At 45.5% G+C, this 20,242-nt stretch overlaps 3 protein-coding genes across 4 annotated transcripts; 1 reads left to right on the plus strand and 2 right to left on the minus strand.

Annotated features, from left to right (window-relative positions):
• Positions 1 to 543: 543 nt before the first annotated feature.
• Positions 544 to 3,926, minus strand: ccdc90b (coiled-coil domain containing 90B). Its single transcript, XM_047607647.1, has 9 exons — positions 3,578 to 3,926; positions 2,737 to 2,856; positions 2,443 to 2,546; positions 2,258 to 2,359; positions 1,810 to 1,851; positions 1,646 to 1,717; positions 1,439 to 1,492; positions 1,150 to 1,264; positions 544 to 1,077 (listed from the first exon to the last, which is right to left on the minus strand). Exons 1-9 carry the CDS (start codon positions 3,630 to 3,632, stop codon positions 1,022 to 1,024), a joined length of 720 nt encoding a protein of 239 aa, XP_047463603.1. The 5' UTR covers positions 3,633 to 3,926; the 3' UTR covers positions 544 to 1,021.
• Positions 3,927 to 4,579: 653 nt separating this feature from the next.
• alg8 (ALG8 alpha-1,3-glucosyltransferase) lies at positions 4,580 to 10,813 on the plus strand. Its single transcript, XM_047607576.1, has 14 exons — positions 4,580 to 4,684; positions 5,513 to 5,591; positions 5,688 to 5,881; positions 5,980 to 6,089; positions 6,369 to 6,436; positions 6,716 to 6,842; positions 7,008 to 7,111; positions 7,487 to 7,607; positions 8,139 to 8,278; positions 8,459 to 8,598; positions 9,138 to 9,235; positions 9,643 to 9,715; positions 10,039 to 10,358; positions 10,654 to 10,813. Exons 1-13 carry the CDS (start codon positions 4,599 to 4,601, stop codon positions 10,262 to 10,264), a joined length of 1,566 nt encoding a protein of 521 aa, XP_047463532.1. The 5' UTR covers positions 4,580 to 4,598; the 3' UTR covers positions 10,265 to 10,358; positions 10,654 to 10,813.
• Positions 10,814 to 12,470: 1,657 nt separating this feature from the next.
• On the minus strand, positions 12,471 to 18,449 carry guca1d (guanylate cyclase activator 1d). 2 transcript variants are annotated; one of them, XM_047607658.1, is made up of 5 exons: positions 17,715 to 18,449; positions 16,470 to 16,619; positions 14,397 to 14,484; positions 13,893 to 14,058; positions 12,471 to 13,794 (listed from the first exon to the last, which is right to left on the minus strand). In XM_047607658.1, exons 1-4 carry the CDS (start codon positions 17,907 to 17,909, stop codon positions 13,913 to 13,915), a joined length of 579 nt encoding a protein of 192 aa, XP_047463614.1. In that variant the 5' UTR covers positions 17,910 to 18,449; the 3' UTR covers positions 12,471 to 13,794; positions 13,893 to 13,912. The 2 variants fall into 2 exon arrangements, with proteins under 2 accessions (XP_047463614.1, XP_047463613.1); XM_047607657.1 differs by having other exon boundaries at positions 12,471 to 14,058; positions 17,715 to 18,443.
• Between the last annotated feature and the right edge of the window lie 1,793 nt (positions 18,450 to 20,242).

The following is a 20,242-nucleotide window of genomic DNA, read 5'->3' on the forward strand; positions in this document are numbered from 1 at the left end:
ATTTTATTCATCCACCCACTTTAGTATTTTATTTAAATCAAGTTTTAATAAGAATTCAGTAATTAAAAGTATTTTAAACCAGATTAAATGTTTAATGTTTTCTATAGTTGGTGTTAAGTTCCACACTGAACTAAAATAAAAGTTCACATTTATTTCTGCTAAAAATAAATTCCGACCATCGTCTATAGTCTGTTGTATTTTTCTGTTCTTTTACTCTTTACTCTATTTTATCTTTTACACCCAGCGTTTTTTTACCATTTTTGCTGTTGTAGACTAATTTCCTCAGTTTATGGGACAAATAAAGGTTATTTCTAAATCTTAAAACAGAAATAAATATCAGGGTGATTAGATGCACCAGTGATGTGTTTCTGATCTGAGTAACGGAGCTGGAGTTTGTGGTTGTGACTGATTTGAGGAGATGATTCATATTTTAGAACCAGTGGAATCTGAGTTATTAGAAACTGAAGCTGAACCAGAACCTTCGTGGAGACCGGATCAACTAGTGTTTCCCTAATGAAGAAATAAAACCAGAGACGGCTTCAGTTACACAAGATAAATCTGGTTTTATTACCAAATGTTGAAAAACTGAAAATTGACAGAAAAAAATGATGATTTGGTGGATCAACATTTCCTGAGATCTCTAAACCTGGAGCATCCTGGTCCTCGTGGTTTTCTACCTCCATCCACCAGGACATCACACATTCACACAACTTTTATTTAACATATCAGAGAGGAAATCAACACTGATGAATATTTATCATATTTGAATGTTTATGATCATATTTACTGTGATGATGTGAAGCACAACTGCTTATCACTACAATTTCATTTTAAAGGATTAATAATGTATCTAATTACAAATTCGTATTATTTTATTTTCCTGCAAGTGGCAACTGAGGTAACCTCAGGGGTTTGTTGTTGATGAACTGAATGTGTTTTATTGTTCAAACCCACAGTTCGTGAAGTAGAAATGAGGTTTTATTCTCCAGGAACTACTTTGTGTCGCGGATGAAGACGCCTTTCACCTCCACAGGCGGTAGACTCCCAGAGCGATGGCCAGGCAGGAGAAGACGGTGGCTGAGGGAGAGTTTTTCAACGTTAATAAAACAGAAGAAGAAGAAAGAGGCGGGGGGCAGGGGGCGGAGTTACCTGCCAGGTAGCGGATGGTCTCCAGTTTGAGCGACTCCAGCTCCGTCCTGAGAGACGCCACCTGGAGGTCCATCTTCCTGCTGATCTCCATGTTGTCCAACTCCAGGTCGGCTTTCTGGAAACAACCAATCAGATCACAGCTCTCTGGACTCAACAACCAATCAGATCGCTGCTCTCTGGACTCAACAACCAATCAGATCACAGCTATCTGGACTCAACAACCAATCAGATCACAGCTCTCTGGACTCAACAACCAATCAGATGGCTGCTCTCTGCTTGGTGTTTTTACCTTGTGGTGAAAGTCTGACGACGCCTCCATCAACTTCCTGTCCTGCTCAGTGAACTGGAGGCAAAACAAGAAACTGGTTTAGAGTCAGAGAAGAAGAAGGAAAAACAGTAACCGTGGTAACCGTGGTAACCGTGGTAACCGTGAGGCAGACGCAGTGAAGCCGCCTCATGGTGTGTTCGCTGTCCCACTGTCGTGTTCTAAACTCACCATGTCAGACATGCGGCTACTCTCCAGGTTGATGTCGAGTCTAGTTTCTGCTCGGACCTTCAGACTCTCCTCCTGAACAACAACAACAACAACAACAACAACAAAATAAATGATGAAACAAACAAACAAACAAACATGGCACTGGTTTTACTTCACGTCCTCACCTTCAGTCGGTTCTGGAGCTGCTCCAACTCTCGCTTCATTTTCTGTACGAACACAATTTTGAGGTTTTAAAAGTCGACTTTCATAAATATGAAATAAACTCTGCAGATTAATAATGAAGATCAGGATAAAAACATGGTTTCTATGGTGAATGAAAGAGGACCAATAGTAGAACCCTGTGGGACGCCTACAGATTTGGACCCAGATCCCTAAAGATCCTCAGAGCAAAGAGTTGCTCCTAGTGAACAAGGAATAAGAAATTAAATCAGAATCGTGATGTTTTTTCAGAGTTGTTCCTAGATGGAGGTAGAGATGAAAGGTTCCTAAAGAAGGTTCTGCAGTGAGATGTGCTGAGAGCAGGGAGGAGAACTTTAAGAGGCTTAGAGAGGAGAACATGGTGGATTCTCCAGGACGTTATCACTGAGTTTGTGTTAATCCTGAGGTTTGTACCGTGTTCTCCGATCGGAGGTTTGCGAACTCGCTCTTCTCCAGGATCACCATGTCCTTCCTGACAGAGTCCAGATGAGCCATGATCTGCTGCAACGCGATCTCCTGCAGACGAAACGGAGACGTGACCCCACAACCAGCACCCCCAAAATAAACAACCATTACTACTACTAGTAGTTCAGCAGTACCTGGTGGGATTTGGTCACCATGTCCTTGTAGACGATGTCCATGTTGGCTGTGGTTAGCGTGACCAGAGCAGAAACGATGAGCTCCGCCTGCCGCTTCTCGAAACCTGAACAAAAACAAAACTGTCAAGAAAAGAAATAAATCCTACACAGAGACGAGAAAATCACAATCAGAATAACAGGAGAAGCTAACTGCTAACAGGAGAAGCTAACTGATAACAGGAGAAGCTAACAGGAAGAGCTAACAGGAAATGCCAACAGGAGATGCTAAGCTCACAGCTAACTCTTCATACTAACCGCTGCTCTCCAGCTCCGTCACCATGGTGTGTGAGTCGAACGTTAGCTTTCGCTGCTCCAGAGGCGTCAGTTCAACTTTCCTCAGGTCAAAGGTCATCAGCGGCGCCCCCACATGGAAACCTGTCACACACATTCACAACATTTCTTTAGCAAAGTTTGGACAGTTTTGAAGCCCAACATGGGGTCCGCTGCTGCCACCATCTTGTAGTAGCAGTACCGTTTCCCTCCCATTTCTCGGCCACGCCCTTAACTCTGACTCCACCCATTTCAGAATCAGAAGAAAGGTTCATTTTATGAACTTGAATCCTTTTAAATTTGCACTTTTTGTGTATTTTGTGTTTGTGGATAAAAACTGAAGAAGCTGAGTGTTTCCATGGAGCAGTGTTGGTTTTCATAGATTCAGTGAGTCAACTAAAGATATTTAGTTATTTTTTATATATGTTTTTCAGAATTTGCACTTTGTTATTTCATGTGTTTTGCATGAAAACACAGTGAGTGTGAATAGTTCCCTCTCTATTTTAGTTTATCATTACATTTGTTGTGTGTTTCCATCCTGATTAAGGGGGGACGCGGGTCCTGGACCCACACCAGCTGAGAACTACTCCTCTAGTGGACGTTTCAGGGTCTGCGCCTCGACAGTGGTTAGCTTAGCTTAGCATAAAGACTGGAAGTAAATGGAAACAGTTAGCCTGGCTGAGTCCGAAGGAAACTGAACACACGGTTCAGAATTTATTTCATGATAGATCGTTTAAAGTTGTCAGTTCTCGGTTGAACAAACTTTTCACCAGAGTCTGAGCTGAAGAGTGACCTTTGTAAACTGTCCACTTCCGTAAACACTCACCTCTCCACCTGCCCGCGAGGCGCCGCGTGCCACAGCGCCGCAGCAGCACGTTCATCCCGGAAGAGTGAATCTCAGTAAAAAGTTCTGAAAGACCTAAACTCACCTCAGTGTATTACATAGTACTACTACGATATACTACTACTACTACTACTACTACTACTACTACTACTACGATATACTACTACGATATACTACTACTACTACTCCTACTACTAGTACTAGTACTCGTATTACTACTACTACTGTAAACACACCTGACTGTATAAAGTATGTACTACTACTATTAATACCAATACCAGTACCAGTACTAGTACTACTACTGTAAACACTCCAGAACCAGAACCAGTGAGGTCACAGTCATGATGATGCCTTCAGGGACCTGCGGATTCCTTACACTTCCTCGTACTATAACGACTGTACAGCACGAGAATTCCGTAGAAGACTGAACATTTTCAATGAAAATAACTTCTATCTCTAATTTTTCCACTGTTTTATTCAGAGAAGCGGACAGAACACAACACTGAGACATGAGCCGAGATTACACTGACTTACATGAAGACATTTATTTATTTATATTTTATTAAATGTAAACATTCTCCTAATTTACTTGTTCTTCTTCGCGCTAAATCAAATGGAAATAATCTGGCGTTATTGTTTTTATAGGTTATTTTTGGTTACTCATATGTTGTCAAACGTGCATTTTTTTTTTCTCCAAGAGACTACACACATACAGACTGTAACTTTCATAAAGTTCAAAGTTCCTGAATTTACGTATTGACAGTAAATGCGTCTACATCTCTACGCCACCTCCTCCATGGAAGTTTTTTTTAAAACAATACATTTTTAATTTTTAATTAATAAAAACGAATAAAGACAATATATTTTAAAACTAAAAAAATCAATTTCACTGTTTTTTTTAAATCATTAACTATAAACGAGAGTTTAGTTTTTATTAGAGTGAAGAAGAACTGTTCGCCCTGAATGTTTCAATAAAGTTTCGAGTTTAAAATCCACAGCCAAGATGGCGGCGCCGGAGCAGAGTTGGAGCTGGTTTCCAGCGTTAGCTTTGGGAGTTTCTTTCCTTAAGTGTCTGTTCATCAACGCGTAGTGAGTGGCAAAACGTTCCTGTGAACTCGTCGCGTTCTTCGGCGCAGATTCTGGACGATATTTTTATTAGTTGGGCGATAATTTAAAAGCTGAAATGACGCCTGTTAGCATCCAGCTAACAGACCAATACTAACGTTAGCTTTGAACTGTTGATATTTAGTTAAAATGAACAGTGAGGAGTTTTTGTCATGCACGGACTTTAGCAGTAGACGATAGAAAATAATTATGTGTTATTAATTTAATTAGATTTAAAGCGAGGAAGGGTCGTTGGGACATTAAACTGACGTGTTATTAACTCATGAGACTTGTCTCTAAACAGACACAAGATGGCGCCGCTTTTCATTCGTCTATTTAATTTGTGTCAAACGAAGACGGCATAAAAAAAACTATGAAATGTAAAATATGTAATTTTATTTTACCTTTCTTTTTAATTGTGGTTCGCAAGAGTGTTTTTTTTTGTGTGCAGCTAAGCTACTGATACCAAGACATTTCAAGACAAAATTATATATATATTATAATAATATAATATAATATAATGAATAACCCCAGTGTCCACATAAAATAGACTTCCTGTTCAAAGATGATGTTTAGTTTTTAGTGTGTGTGTGTGTGTGTGTGTGTGTGTGTGTGTGTGTGTGTGTGTGTTGTGAGGGCGACAATAACCAGGTGTCAAGAATTAATCAGACCCTGGACGATATTGGGTCAGATGGAGAGAACGGGTGAAAACGTGGTGTATCGATGATGTGGAGGTTTGAGAAACTCAAACGTGTCACGTCTGGATTTACAGACACTCAGATTGTTGTTTTTTTTCCTCTTGTTTGTCTCCAGTCACTCCACAGACTTCGAGGTCCACAGGAACTGGTTGGCCATCACGCACAGTCTGCCGGTGTCCCGGTGGTACCACGAGGTCCGTCTGAAGGAAGGAGGAGATAAGGGTCTAGAGAGGATCAGGTTTCTGTTTGTCTGTGTTTGCTGAGTCTGGATGTGTCTCGTGTCCCGGTAGAACTCGTCTGAGTGGACTCTGGACTACCCGCCGCTGTTCGCCTGGTTCGAGCTGGGCCTGTCCCACGTGGGCCGGCTCTTTGACCAGGACATGCTGCGGGTGGAGAACCTGAACTACGCCGGCCCGTCCGCCGTGCTCTTCCAGAGGCTCTCGGTCGTCTTCACCGACGCCGTGTTCGTCCTCGCCACCAGAGAGTGAGTCTGAACCTGGGCTCGTTAATGTTACCGGGACACGACACTAACCTGAAACACTATCCAGACCCCGTGGTTTGATCGGTTCTCGCCTCCTCCAGGTGCTGCCGGTGCGTTCGGGAGCAGAAAGGTTCTCAGGACGTTTTGAGCCGCCCGTCCTTCGTCCTCGCTGTGCTGCTGCTGTGGAACTTCGGCCTCCTCATCGTCGACCGTATCCTTCCACCCTTCAACATCATCACATTAGAAACATTAGGACACTTGTTCTTCTTCATGGTTCCTAATAAACCAGATCAGAGGGGGGACCTTGTAGACCACATTAGACCCTGATTAGACCTGAGGATGTTTCCTGGATCTTCTCTGATTGGCTCAATGAAAACCACATGACACTAAACCTCACTGAGAGGAACCAGGAACCACGTTACCTCATATGGTTCCTGGTTCCTGGTTCCTGGAGGGTTAATTACACGTTAAATCCTTCACATTCTCTCAGATCTTCATTTCCAGTACAACGGTTTCCTCTTTGGGATCCTGCTGCTGTCGGTGGCCAAACACCTGCAGGTAGAAACATCTCATCTGTGTTTTAGAAGAGCTGAGAGAAACCAGAGTCCGTGAGGGAGTTTTCATTCTGTGCATCAGAACCAGGCGTCCTGATCCTTTATCATCCAGCATCAGCTGATCCAGTCTGATTATTTTACACAACAAGTTAGAGTCAGCTCATATTTAACTGTGATAATAAGTCAGACGTGAGGACGGGACGATGAGTCCTGGGTCGGCTTGGACCAGTTTAGAGACGTGTTCAGGTTTCTAACTCATCCCTCTGACGTTTGTGTGAAACAGGGTCGACACCTGCAGGGGGCGCTGCTGTTCTCCATCCTGCTCAACCTGAAGCACATCTACCTGTACGTGGCTCCGGCCTACGGCATCTACCTGCTCCGGAGTTACTGCTTCACTCAGGACCACAAAGGTACCTCCTGCTCCCAACACGTTCCTTAGGAACCTGTTATCGGCCCCGAGGGAAACTCTGAGGAAACATCACGATTCGTCCACCAGGAGAATCTCTGCTCTAAGAGTCTTGAGGGCTTCAGGTCCAGGTTTCTGTAATGCAGGTGTTTCTGGTGGTTTTCTGTAGACGGGTCCGTCCGATGGTCCAGCTTCAGTCTTGTGCGTCTGCTGATGCTCGGTGGCATCGTGGTTTCAGTCTGTGCTCTGTCCTTCGGCCCCTTCGTCGTCATGGTGAGTCTGTCTTCAAACCTTCAAAAGTTCTTCTTCAAATGTTTTCAGTTGGGTTTTTACCTCTTAACGTGAATCTGGCTCCAAAATGCTACTGATTCACTACAGGAGGCAACGTTCACACAATTCAACCTTTGGACGTTTTATTTCTCCTGGACATCATCACATTCTACCATTGAGCTCATGATACGATCCAGAAGAAGATGGAGGTTTCCTCCATGTTGCTGTAGAGCAGTTAGCTTCTGTAGATTAGCTCGTTGCTATTAACATTGACATAAAACCATGAAAGCGTTAGCTGGAGTAGAGGCTGTTGTGTTTGTCATTAGCATTTAGCAGCGTTAGCGCTCAGACCCTGACGATGAGGTGTTGTGTCTTCAGGGGCAGCTCCCTCAGGTCCTGTCCCGGCTCTTCCCCTTTAAGAGGGGCCTCTGTCACGCCTACTGGGCCCCCAACCTCTGGGCCCTCTACAACGCCCTGGACAAAGGCCTGGCCGTCCTCGGTGAGGTGCCGCCTGCTCATTCTCTCAGGGACCAGTTCAGTCTGGGACCCACAACGATTTATCATAATGTTGTAAATATACTTTTATTTTTCCAAAAGTTTAAACCATCGTCCGACAACTACACGTCCAACTATTAGAGGACGTTTAGTTTGTTCATCCAGACGTAGGAGCTGATATCTGGACCCCAGGAACAGGTCCCAGGTCCTGGATAGACCCAGGTCCCAGGTAGACCCAGGTAGACCCAGGTAGACCCAGGTGGACCCAGGTGGACCCAGGTGGACCCAGGCAGACCCAGGTGGACCCAGGCAGACCCAGGTCCTGGATAGACCCAGGTTGACCCAGGTCCTAGCTAGACCCAGGTAGACCCAGGTCCTAGGTAGACCCAGGTAGACCCAGGTGGACCCAGACAGACCCAGGTGGACCCAGGTAGACCCAGGTCCTAGGTAGACCCAGGTAGACCCAGGTAGACCCAGGTCCTGGATAGACCCAGGTCCTGTGTGGACGGGGTCTGAACGTTTGTTTTTATTCCAGGTGTTCGTCTGAAGCTGCTGAAGGAGGCGGAGCTTCTCCGGGCGTCCATGACGGGTGGTTTGGTTCAGGAGTTTCAACACTCCGTCCTCCCGTCCATCTCTCCGTCCGTCACACTCGTCTGTACTCTGCTGTCCATCCTGGTGAGCTAGCGCTGTTAGCTTAGCCGCAATGTTAGAGCTCAATCAGATTAATCCGTGTGGACGTGGATTCGTTTTTGTCCTCCCGTTTGTCTCTGTTACTCTACGTGGACAAACTGAGAGATGTTCAGAGTCTCCAGGTGTCCTGAGGTCTCTGTTGTCTCTGTCTCTGTCCCTCTGCAGCCGGCCCTGGTGTCTCTGTGGAGACGTCCCCGTGGTTCTCGTCGGTTCCTGCGTTGTCTTCTGATCTGTGCTCTGGGCTCCTTCATGTTCGGCTGGCACGTCCACGAGAAGGCCGTCCTCATCGCCGTCCTCCCCCTCAGGTGGTCCTCAGGTCACATGACCCCCTCAGGTCACAGCCGCCCACCAGAGACTAGTCTGGTCCAGGAGAGACAACACTTATTTTTTTTAAATGATAATTTATTGTTATTATTATTTCAAATTAATTCCTGATTTCCTTGTTTTTCTTTGCATCAAAAACAAATGGAGAAAAACCTCCACGAATTAAATAAATAAGTATAAATAACTAAAAATAAATACATTAGAGATGGATGGAGGTTTACAAATGAACAAGGAACGTATCCGTCTATAAAAACACGGTCTGATTTTTCTGTTTTATTTCTTCATTTCATTCATTGATTGAAAACTAAACATTTCGATATAAACTCAAATGTCCCCAAATCTGAACGAAAAGGATCTGATCTGATCTGATTAATCTAATCTGATCTCTGACCCCAGGAATCCGTTTACGAAGAACATCAACTAACAAACAACAAGCATCAAAACAATGAGAAGAATAAAACGTTTCCTCTTGTTCCATCTAATGTGAGTTGATCGTCTGTGTTGCGTTTGTTTCCTGCAGCATCCTGGCGGTGGAGAGCAGAGAGGATGCTGGGACATTCCTGCTGTTGACCACCACAGGTCATTACTCGCTGTTCCCTCTCATCTTCACCCCCACAGGTAAACGTCTGGACCACGTGTCCCCATGGACCAGATCTGAACCTCTTGGTGGTTTTATTGACCTGAATGAGGCCGATGATTCTTCTTGTTTCTGTGGCTCCGTCGTTTATTTGACTGATTGTCTGAATTATTATTAAAGTTAAGTCTCTATGATGGTCTGCAGAAAACCTTCAGCACCGCTCTGATTAGCTAGGAGATGCTTTTAGACCAGAATAATAACCTTTAGTAACTCCAGACTGTTTCCGTTTGTTTTAGTGCAAAGAAGGAAATTAGGAGAATGTTTTCATTTAATAAAGAACGACTTTGTTATTTTCACATTCGTCCACGGACCAGATCTGAACCTCCGGGGCCAGTTTTGGTCCACGGGCCGTATGTTTGATGCTTGTCTTTATTTCTCTGTGTGTCAGAGCTGCCCATCAAAGTGTGTCTGATGCTGCTCTTCACCGTCTTCTCCTTCACGGCTCTGAGGAGGCTGCACAGGTAAGACCGGCCACTTTATTAGGAACAACCGGCCACTTTATTAGGAACACACCGGCCACTTTATTAGGAACACACCGGCCACTTTATTAGGAACACACCGGCCACTTTATTAGGAACACACCGGCCACTTTATTAGGAACACACCGGCCACTTTATTAGGAACACACCGGCCGTAGGCCGTCAGCAAGATATGAACATGTTAAGTGCAGACATGTTCCCTTCCGACTAGAGTCTGTTCATCATTAACAGAGATTTAATCTGATTAGTTTTATTTGTTTATAGCATCAATAACCTGGTGTGTAATCTGATTACTCTGGTCTCAGAGGTCAGGGGTCTCTGTTGCATCCTCTGGAGGTCCTCTACCTCCTGGGCCTGGTCGTCGTGGCGACCGCCTGTGAGGTGGTCTTCCCTCTGTCGCCGTGGAAACAGAGGCTGCCCTTCCTCCCCCTGCTGGTCACCTCCGTGTACTGCTCAGCCGGCGTCAGCTGCTCCTTCCTGCGTCTGTACGTCGCTCTGCTGCAACCAGAGCACAAACCCAAGCAGCCCTGAGGGGGGGTCACAGGTCAGAGCGCCCCCCCCCACACACACACCCACAGGTTAGAGCCCCCCCCCACACCCACAGCACCCTGAGGGGGGGTCACAGGTCAGAGCGCCCCCCCCCCCCCCTCCCCCACACACACACACAGGTTAGAGCCCCCCCCCACACCCACAGCACCCTGAGGGGGGGTCACAGGTCAGAGCCCCCCCCCCCCCCCCCACACACACACCCCCACAGGTTAGAGCCCCCCCCCACACACACCCACAGCACCCTGAGGGGGGGTCACAGGTTAGAGCCCCCCCCACACACCCACACCCACAGGTTAGAGCCCCCCCCCACACACACCCACAGGTTAGAGCCCCCCCCCACACACACCCACAGCCCTGAGGGGGGGTCACAGGTTAGAACCCGCCCACGAGCATCGCACACCTGATCACATGGACAATCCAGGTGCACTGATGCATGATGGGAGAGCTCATAATGTTTTTTATTTGTAAATATTTTAATATTCAGACTTATAAAATAAAAATAATCATGTGGACCAAAACAGAACTAAACAAGATTGTTTGTTTTTATGTTTTCGTGTCTTTTCAAATAAAATGTAGAAGTTACTACTGTTTCCTCCTCCTCCACCACCTCCTGCTCCTCCTCCACCTCCTCCTCCTCCTCCTCCTCCTCCTCCTCTTCCTCATACATCCCTCCTGCTCCTCCTCCTCCACCTCCTCCATCCATACTTACTATTTGAGGTGAATGTTTCGAGGGCGCAGACGCTGAATAAAAGACGAAGCGTTTGTTTAAAAACTTTATTGATAAGGCAACACAAAACATGATGGGTTAAAACGAATGGAGCGATTTACGGGAAAGAAAACCAACTATTGCACAATAGGACGTGTTTGCGTTGACGTGAACCTGCAGATCAGATCTGACTGTACGACTACTGGTTTGCAGCTTTAAGGACAAGATGGCGTCCTCCGAACATGATGCATGCTGGGAGATACTCCGGTGTATTTTACTCTTCGTCAAACTTTCCTCTTCATCGCCTCGTTTCACACAAACGTATAAAAATAAAAAGTTTTCAAACAGCCGATAGCTTTCATCTAAACCTGAGACGAGCAACACGATGAAAACAACGTGTTCACGGAGCCGATGATTATTTACAGTTAAAGGTTTCAGAGCAGAAACCACCAACACGTTCAGAGAGAAACTATTTGGTTTGTACAGGTTAAATAAAGAGGATCTAACGTGTTAATTAACTTTACAATTCATCATGTTTGCACAGAACCAGGTTAGCACTTTCCTTTTGTTTACAGTCTTTATGCTAAGCTAAGCTAACCATCTGAACATGTAGCTCTTTGAGAGGGAGATCGGTCGAGGCTGAACCGAGTGTTTTAAAGTGCAGTTCCACTTACGGCCACTAGAGGCCGATCCAGAAAGAATCAGCCACGTTCTAGAAACACGTCTCTAGGTCGTTTCTGTCTAAGTGTGAATGACGTGTTAATGTTCTGGAAACGACATTATCAGATTTTAGCTCATCCTCCCCAAACTGGTTCCAAACTGGTTCCAAACTGGTTCCAGACTGGTTCCAGACTGGTTCCAGGGAAGTACCCACTTGGAGCTGAGCTGAACAGACGAGAGGAAAACCACCATTTTAAAAACTAGAACCAGGGTCACACTGAAAAGAAAAGAGAAGTAATTCTAGAAAGACGAAGACTAGAAGCTGCTGTTCCAGCGTAGACTCATTAGGACCAGAGCAGCTCTGGATGGTGGCGATGACGTCCTCCATGTTTGTTGTTGTGTGTCTGTTTTAATCTGACGTAATGACTTGGTTCTTCATCTATGGAAAAGCAAACCGGTTCTTTGGAGAAACCACGAGCACCAGGTTCTTTTTGGTGGAAAAGGGGCAAAGATTCTTTAACCCTCCAGGAACCAGGAACCATATGTGGTAACGTGGTTCCTGGTTCCTCTCAGTGAGGTTTAGTGTCATGTGGTTTTCATTGAGCCAATCAGAGAAGATCCAGGAAACATCCTCAGGTCTAATCAGGGTCTAATGTGGTCTACAAGGTCCCCCCTCTGACCTGGTTTATTAGGAACCATGAAGAAGAACAAGTGTCCTAATGTTTCTAATGTGATGATGTTGATGATGTTCTAATGTGACAAACACATGTTTACATTAGTTTAAGGACCAGGAACCAGATATGAGACCAGGAACCAGACATGAGACCAGAACCAGATATGAGACCAGGAACCAGATATGAGACCAGAACCAGATATGAGACCAGGAACCAGGAACCAGACATGAGACCAGGAACCAGACATGAGACCAGAACCAGATATGAGACGTTCATTCATCTGGATTTAACACTATTTGTTAAATCCAGGGTTGAAGTCTACGACGTATTTCACGTATTTCAGTGAGAGTCCTGTAAAGGGTTAAAGACGCCGCTCGGTTCAGAGCTGGAAGACGACAGTAGTTCTGGTTTTTCGGACGCCTGGTCGGTCTTTAAACGCAGCACCAGCTCTGGACTCTGTGGAGGAGAAGCTTCATCTGAAGTGACTCTGCTCCATTACGGCTCAACCAGCTCAACCTTCTCCAGCATTAAGAGGATCAGCAGCTCCCAGCATGCTTTGCTCCTCTGGTCGTAGCTGAACTGGGTCAGAAAGAGTCTGAGAGGTGGAGGTTTCTTCATGTTCATCACGTGAACCTGAGAGCAAAGCTTCATGGAATAAAACCAAGTTTCTCTACGTAAAGTCAACAGTTCTGGTCTGGTCCTTGGTCTAGTCCTTGGTCTAGTCCCTGGTCTGGTCCCTGGTCTAGTCCTTGGTCTAGTCCCTGGTCTGGTCCCTGGTCTAGTCCCTGGTCTAGTCCCTGGTCTGGTCCCTGGTCTAGTCCTTGGTCTAGTCCCTGGTCTGGTCCCTGGTCTAGTCCCTGGTCTGGTCCCTGGTCTGGTCCCTGGTCTAGTCCCTGGTCTGGTCCCTGGTCTGGTCCAGACTTCCTGTGTTACCGTTGCTACGTTAGACAAACAACTCTGTTAGTTAGCATGTTAGCAATTTAGCAAGTTAACAATCATTCTAAGACGTGGACTTGTTGTTGGGTTTGGATCTATGAAGACCAGCTCCCTCCATGGACCAGACTTTAAGGGTCCACATGAAGGGTCAGTTAGTTCTTTGGTTCCTTGTGGTCAGAGATGATTAATCTGAGAAAAGTCTTTGATGCTCGTATGTTAACGTTCTGTTTCTGAAGGTCGAGCTGATTTTTGTTTTTTATAACGATCTGAAAACTTTGATTTCTTTACTTTGATGATGAAGATAAAAATGACGTTTTTTTGAGTGAAGTCTGGGACGATCTGATCAAAGAATCAGTGAGAAGAAGAGAGAGAACTGGAGATGAAGCCATGTCGGCTTCTGTGTTTTGGAATCATCAGGAGAAGTTTTTAGTTTTCTGTCAAATTCCAAAATCAGAGTCTGAAGTTTGGCCGAAGGTTTGATTCCTGGAGGTTTGAGGCTCTGGGCTCCGACGAGCGTCTGTACGTTTGTGTCGTCTCTGGGGATCAGAGGAAAGATTTTTGTGAGGTGGATGATTCGTCTTCAGTCTGATTCGACCTTTGACCCACGGACGAGGAACGAGGAGCCGGGACTCACAGTCCGTCACGTCCCTGGGTTTAATTTGTCATTTGTCTGAGGACGTCAGCCCGACCCTCCACGATGATCACCAGCACCGGCGTCAGGTCCATCATCTTCTTCAGCATCTCCATGATGTCCTCATGGTCCTTGGCTCCTTCGATGAACTCCTCCAGGGTCAACTCACCTGTCAGCAAAGGAAACATTTACATGAGACGAGATGGGACGAGTTTGGACGGGATGTGAGATGCATAATTTATACATTTATATGTGTTTTAAGCCCCGTGGGGAAAAGTAAATATGTTACTGCACAAAAAATATTAACAGGTTAAAGCAGCTAAACAAAAGCTGTAAAAACAACTGGTGAGAAGGTTGAATATAAATAGTGACATTCATGATAAAATAAACTCCAGCTGGAGATGACATGAGGTGACGTCAGGGATGAGTTGGTGTAGACGGATGTTCCATGTTCTTTGTTTTAAAGTGTTGTTTAGTTTTTATTTCACATTAAACGTGACGTCGTACCTTCTCCTTTCACGTCGATCCGCTCAAATATGAGGGACACGATCTCCTCGGGGTCGATCTCTCTGTTCCGTGTGATGTCCTGAATGGCCTGTAGGGGGAGACAAACACGAAAACTCAGAACGATCAACATTTAACCTCAAATTAAACCCGTGTCATTCCTGTCTAGCACTAAGATGCTCGTTAGTGTAGCCAAGGAAATAGTTTTACTCAGCCCAGGTAGTCGACATTTAAACTAGAGCCGTCAAAACTAACTCGTTAACGTTAATTAATCATCATCATGATGAATGTGATTAATGAAGCATCTGCAGCAGAACGACTGTGAACGTGTCTCAGTTTGTCCAAGTAGCGTTAGCGTTAGCACCAGCTGATCCGGTAGTGACAGGCAGCAGAACCAACCCATAAAGATGGAAGACGCTAAACAGCACGTTGGTCCTCTCCATGGGACATTTGAGGACAAAGACACCAAGAGGGACCAGTGGAGACACATAAAGTATCATCACACTCTGCAGGAAGGAGTTTTCTTTCCAGCTTCAAACAGCACATGAACCAAGCCAAGCATACGTTAGCCGGGGATTCTGCTAGCACTTGGGCTAACGCGGCTAACAGCTGGAGACAAACCAAGACAAACCAAGACAAAGACAAGCTGCCAATGCTGCTGCTAATATGTGTCCACTCCTGCAGCCACTGTTCACTGGGAGACACTGTTCTCAATAAGAAGCGTCAGCTCTCCTCTGGTTGGACAATGTCCACAAGTTAGTTTGGGACACATTAATGTGGACAAAAAAAGATGTTGAGTTGTTCAGTTATTATGTGATTAACAGATAAAAAAAAGAATTAGATCTAATTGCGATTAATCCACACGAACCCTGAGATTAATCCGATTAAAGGTTTTAATCGTATCGTCATCAGCACCAACAAAAACACATGAAAGACAAATAAAAGTCAAATGTTTGGTTTCATTTAGTGAAGCCCACTCATCGTTTGGATCTTTCTTTGATATCATCCTTTAAAGAGTCCTCCTCTACCTGGACCATCGTCCTTCAGGTGGTTTAACGTTCAGACTAACAGCAGCTTCCTGGAGGCTCATAGATTGAGCTCATTCAGCAGATTAACTCTCGTCTAATTTCAGAGCTAATCCAGCCCAGTTTCTCTGTCGGCTCACAGCTCCCTGCAAACTTCATGTAAAGTTACTGAAGACGCCTCATGTCATCATGTCGTTAGTGACTCGGCCTCCAGCTCCAGATATTCAACATTTATACATGGAAACCAGGGTTAAAGTTGTCAGAGGGATTAGTGCTGCCTCATGTCTGATGAATGAAGCTTCTAAGTGAACGTCTGAACTCTTGTCTCCTCAGATTTAATGAGTTTCTTTCCCCAGTGACTCAGCAGTGGGTTATTATGGACTGTTTGGAGCCTTATTGGCTTTTAACTCAGCCTTAGATGTTGGTTCTTGTTGTTACTTTAATCTGTCCTCATGTCTGTGTAGCGCTGCTCAGTCCAGGTTACGGTTCAGAGACCTCGTCATCCAACGTCTTCTACAAACACGGCAGTAAAGACCAGCCACGGAGGACCTGCCAAAGACTGGAGCAGGTCTGGGCTAACCCCAGGCTAACCTGGGGCTAACCCGGGGCTAACCCGGGTTACTAACCTGGGGCTAACCCGGGACTAACCCGGGTTACTAACCTGGGGCTAACCCGGGACTAACCTGGGTTACTAACCTGGGGCTAACCCGGGGCTAACCCAGGACTAACCCAGGACTAACCCGACCATCGTACTGGACCAGACTGAAGATAAAACCACTGAAAGACCTGAGGCAGAATTTAGACCAAACCAGACGGTCTCAGATAAAACCACCAAACAGGACAAACATGGACTCAACCCTGGAGGACTGGACTGACCCGGACCCCCCATGACACTGGACCAGCAGCCTAACCCGGATCCAGACCGACCTCCCGGCCCATGAAATGATTGTGCAGTGAAGTTGTTGCGTAGTCTCTCTGTTACTGATCGTGCTCATGCAATGCATCATGGTAAATGTAGGCGGGGCCTGCTGATGAAACCTGACTGATTTACCGAGAAGATGGTCTCCAGCTCGTCCTTGTCGATCTTTCCGTTGCCGTCCTGGTCGAACAGTTTGAAATACCACTTCAGCTTCTGGTTGATTTCTCCTTTCAGCATCAGGCTGATAGCGGCGATGTACTCCACGAAGTCGATGTAGCCGTCCTGCAAAAACACGGCCAGCAGCTCAGGCTCATCACCAAATAACTTTTAATGTGGAACATCACAACAGGTCCAGCTGCTCTACGGAGGCCGACGGTGGTCAACATTACATCACCTTTTAAAAATCACTCTGGAATAATTCACTCACACAACGAGAAGCAGTAGAAGATGTAACTCATCTCATTCTTCTCTTTCTAATCCAATTACAAACATTCATTAATCATCATATAGAAACGATGCTGTGTTAAATGTGATGTTAGAGGCCTCAGCAGAAACACCACAGGCTGATTAAAGTGAATGTAAACATTCCAGGTTTTATCTGGTGTCAGGACGTCCTCTGTCTGAATCCACTTAGCTTCACAGTGCGGATAAAACGCTTTAAACCAATTAGACGCAGCGGAGACACGACTCCTGAGCTTCAGCCAGTCACAAACCACAACCTTCAAAATGAGACGGTCCTGGTTCAGCTTCACTTCCATGACTCTTTATTCTGCTCAGATCAGTTCAGTTTGACTCACTCATCAGTTACTTGGATTAGAACGACTTTACTGCTGTACCCAATGAACTGGCCGGGGTTTAGTTAACGTTCTTTATGAATTCATCTTTTCTAATTTATTCTGACTCAGATGTTTTTATGAATAACTTCCCTGATGAGAAATGACTCGTCCCTGGTTCAGTATCAGTTAAATCAGTTAAATATCTGCAGGTTTGGTCCTGAATAAATGTGTGATGAGGTTATTTCTGTCTGTTCATTTCATTTGGAGCAGTGGAAACATCCGATGGATTAAGACGTAGATTAAGAGCAGATCTGTGAAGTACGGCAGCTCAGAGCCGCCAAAAACCTCCCACTACAGATTTTTATCTTTGAGACTGTGGTGAGGAAATAGAGACGGGGACATCGTCCTGTTTCCACATGTTGATCCTGATCAGAGTTTAACTGCATTTAAATCCAGATCTTTCAGGGATGTGAACATACGACCTGTTTCTGCTGCGACTGTGTCTGGTCCTCTCCGTCCTCAGGTTGTAGCTTCTAACAGCGTTTATGGACCAGAACACAACCCAGACCCTTTAGAACCTGGACCCGTGTGTGGAACGCACCCCGTCCATGTCGAAGGTGAAGAAAACCTGGTCCACGTAGCTGTTGGCGTCCTCGTTCATGCCCTTCAGGTTGAGGATGGCCTTGAGCTCGAACAGCGTGATGAGGCCGGACGGAGACTCCCGCATGAACTTGTTGTACCAGTGGTGCATGTCCTCGGCCAGGATGTCGTCCAGGTTCGAGCCGTGGTTCCCCATGGATGCGGTTCCTCCGCACTGACAGCCTGTTGAAGGGGTCTGGAGTCCGGTTAGAAGTGTGAGGCGAAGCCGGCAGGAGGCTCGGACGCCGACATCCAGGCTGCACTGACTCTGCAGGCTCAGGACAAACCTCAGCACTTCTAACCCTCTTAGGTCCCGGAGGAAGAATCAAGGCAGCACCTAAAATAACTCCCTAATGAGATCAGGGCTCCTGCAGGGTGTCCTGCCAGGGGACGGGGCTGGAGGACCGGCCCCGTCCCCTGGCAGGAGGAGGACGGAGGACGTTGTATAACAGAGTCACCTCGTCTGCCTCGTCCTCTCCTCAGAGACGGGACGTCCCTTCAGGACCAGGAACCGGTTTCATGTCCCAACAAAGACTCAAACATGAGTGAATGATTTTATTGTCCCTGATGTGGAGACACTGAAATGTTAACCTCCACCCGTCAGAGCTGCAGACAAACCACATCAAACATCTTAAAATGTAAAAGTAAAAAGTCTCTGCTGACATGATTCACAGGTTCTCGTCAGACTGGATCCGTCCCGTTACTGAACGTGTCCTTAACAGAGCTGGATGTAAATGTGTGGACACGTTAAACTGCGCTGAGCTGCACTTCATCTACATTATCCCGTTATTTCTGTTCCTCTGAACATGTTTCTCGTATTTAAACGTCTGTGAGAACTTTAAACCTGAGTCTCTGCAAACTTTGGTTTTATTCTCATCACCACAATAAAGACTGTTACATGTAACGATGTTTCCTCCTGTGGCCTCTAATGAAGCAGTCAATGAACCGAAGCTGCTTCTGAAACCAGCTCAGTCTGACCTCAGAAGTCAACTAAACCTCTGTGGTTCTTTGAGGTTTAATGATAAATGATCGGACGTTTGTTGGGATGTGATCGCTGAATGGACCAAACCTCAGGGTTCAAATCCCTGATGGAAGGAAGAAACCAGCCCCACTTGGATTCTTCTATATTTCCTCCTGGGGCTCATTATTTTAGTTTATTCATCCATTTATCCTAAAGTTCATATGTAAAAAGACCAGAAAATGACTTGAGACAAACCAACACTAAACCAGTGGAATCATATCATCAACACAACAGCACTGATATTTAACGCTTTAACGTAGCAGAGAGTCCGTGGACCACAGCACATTGTTTTTTCCATGTTCACTGTCGATCGTTGCTTCTTTTTTTTCTGTTTGTTTGTTTTTAAACATAGAGCGGCCACGCCCACTTATGATGTCACAGTTCTCAGGGAAGAACCTGGTATTTCTTGGTTCCCTTGAGAACCAACTGTTCAGGTTCTGAACCGGCCATTGTTTGGGTCTGACCCGGAGGAGGTTCCAGTAGAACTGACTCTTCTAAACATGAGGCTTAACTGTTTCTAAAATGGTCAGAGGTGGAGCTGAGGCTAAAGACAGTTAGCGACACAGCATCAAAGAAGCCCCGCCCCTTAATTCATCAGGACTAATCCTGGACGTATCTGAGGTGATAGAGGTATCTACCTGTCTCTTCCAGGAATCAGATTAACGGGATCTCTGCCAGCTGTTGGGGATCCTCCAGGACTCCTTCAAACAGCGTGACGCCGTCAGGGAAACCCAGAATAGCTGAACCTCTGACCTCTGAGTTCTTGGAAAGACTGTTTCATGACAAAGGTTTTAAAACGTCTTCCTCTGTTCTCTGACTGTTTATCTCTTCGGATGAATATATCCAGACACCTGTAGTTTAAATCATGATCAGGTTAAAGCAGGTTTTGTCTCAACTTTACAAAAGAGAAGCTTGAAATTATTGAGCATGAACATTTTTGAACTACAGTTCCTCCAACGTCCACTAGAGGCGCCACCAGGGAGCCACTCTCCATAGACCTCCATGTTAAATCAACGCGTCCACGCTAACAGCTGTAGTTTCTAGGGAAACATCCAGACCTCAGGTCAGTTATTAGTAGTTAGTTAGTTAATATCTGGGTGAAAAGGCAACAATGGAACCAAACCAACAAGAACCAAAACTAATTTGATGATTTTTCTTATAAAAGTTTTATTTAGTAGAGAACAGACATAAGGCTATGAACACTATATCAAGACATTTATTCTGATACATTCTGCTGCAGACATGTTTAAATAAACCCACAGACCTCATCATCCTCATCATCATCATCATCCTCATCATCCTCATCTATCACAGCTTTAAAGGCACCAAACATGATAAAAATAAAAACATTATCTTGGTATAAAAAGGATCCGTCCAGTGCTGCAGTGTGTAGCGAAGCTTTTACGTCTTTCCGAGTTAAAGCTGAACCTTCATCCGTCTCGTCTCCGTCTCGTCTCGTCTCGTCTCGT

The sequence above is a fragment of the Mugil cephalus genome, chromosome 15, assembly GCF_022458985.1.
Source record: "Mugil cephalus isolate CIBA_MC_2020 chromosome 15, CIBA_Mcephalus_1.1, whole genome shotgun sequence".
Lineage (NCBI taxonomy): Eukaryota > Metazoa > Chordata > Actinopteri > Mugiliformes > Mugilidae > Mugil > Mugil cephalus.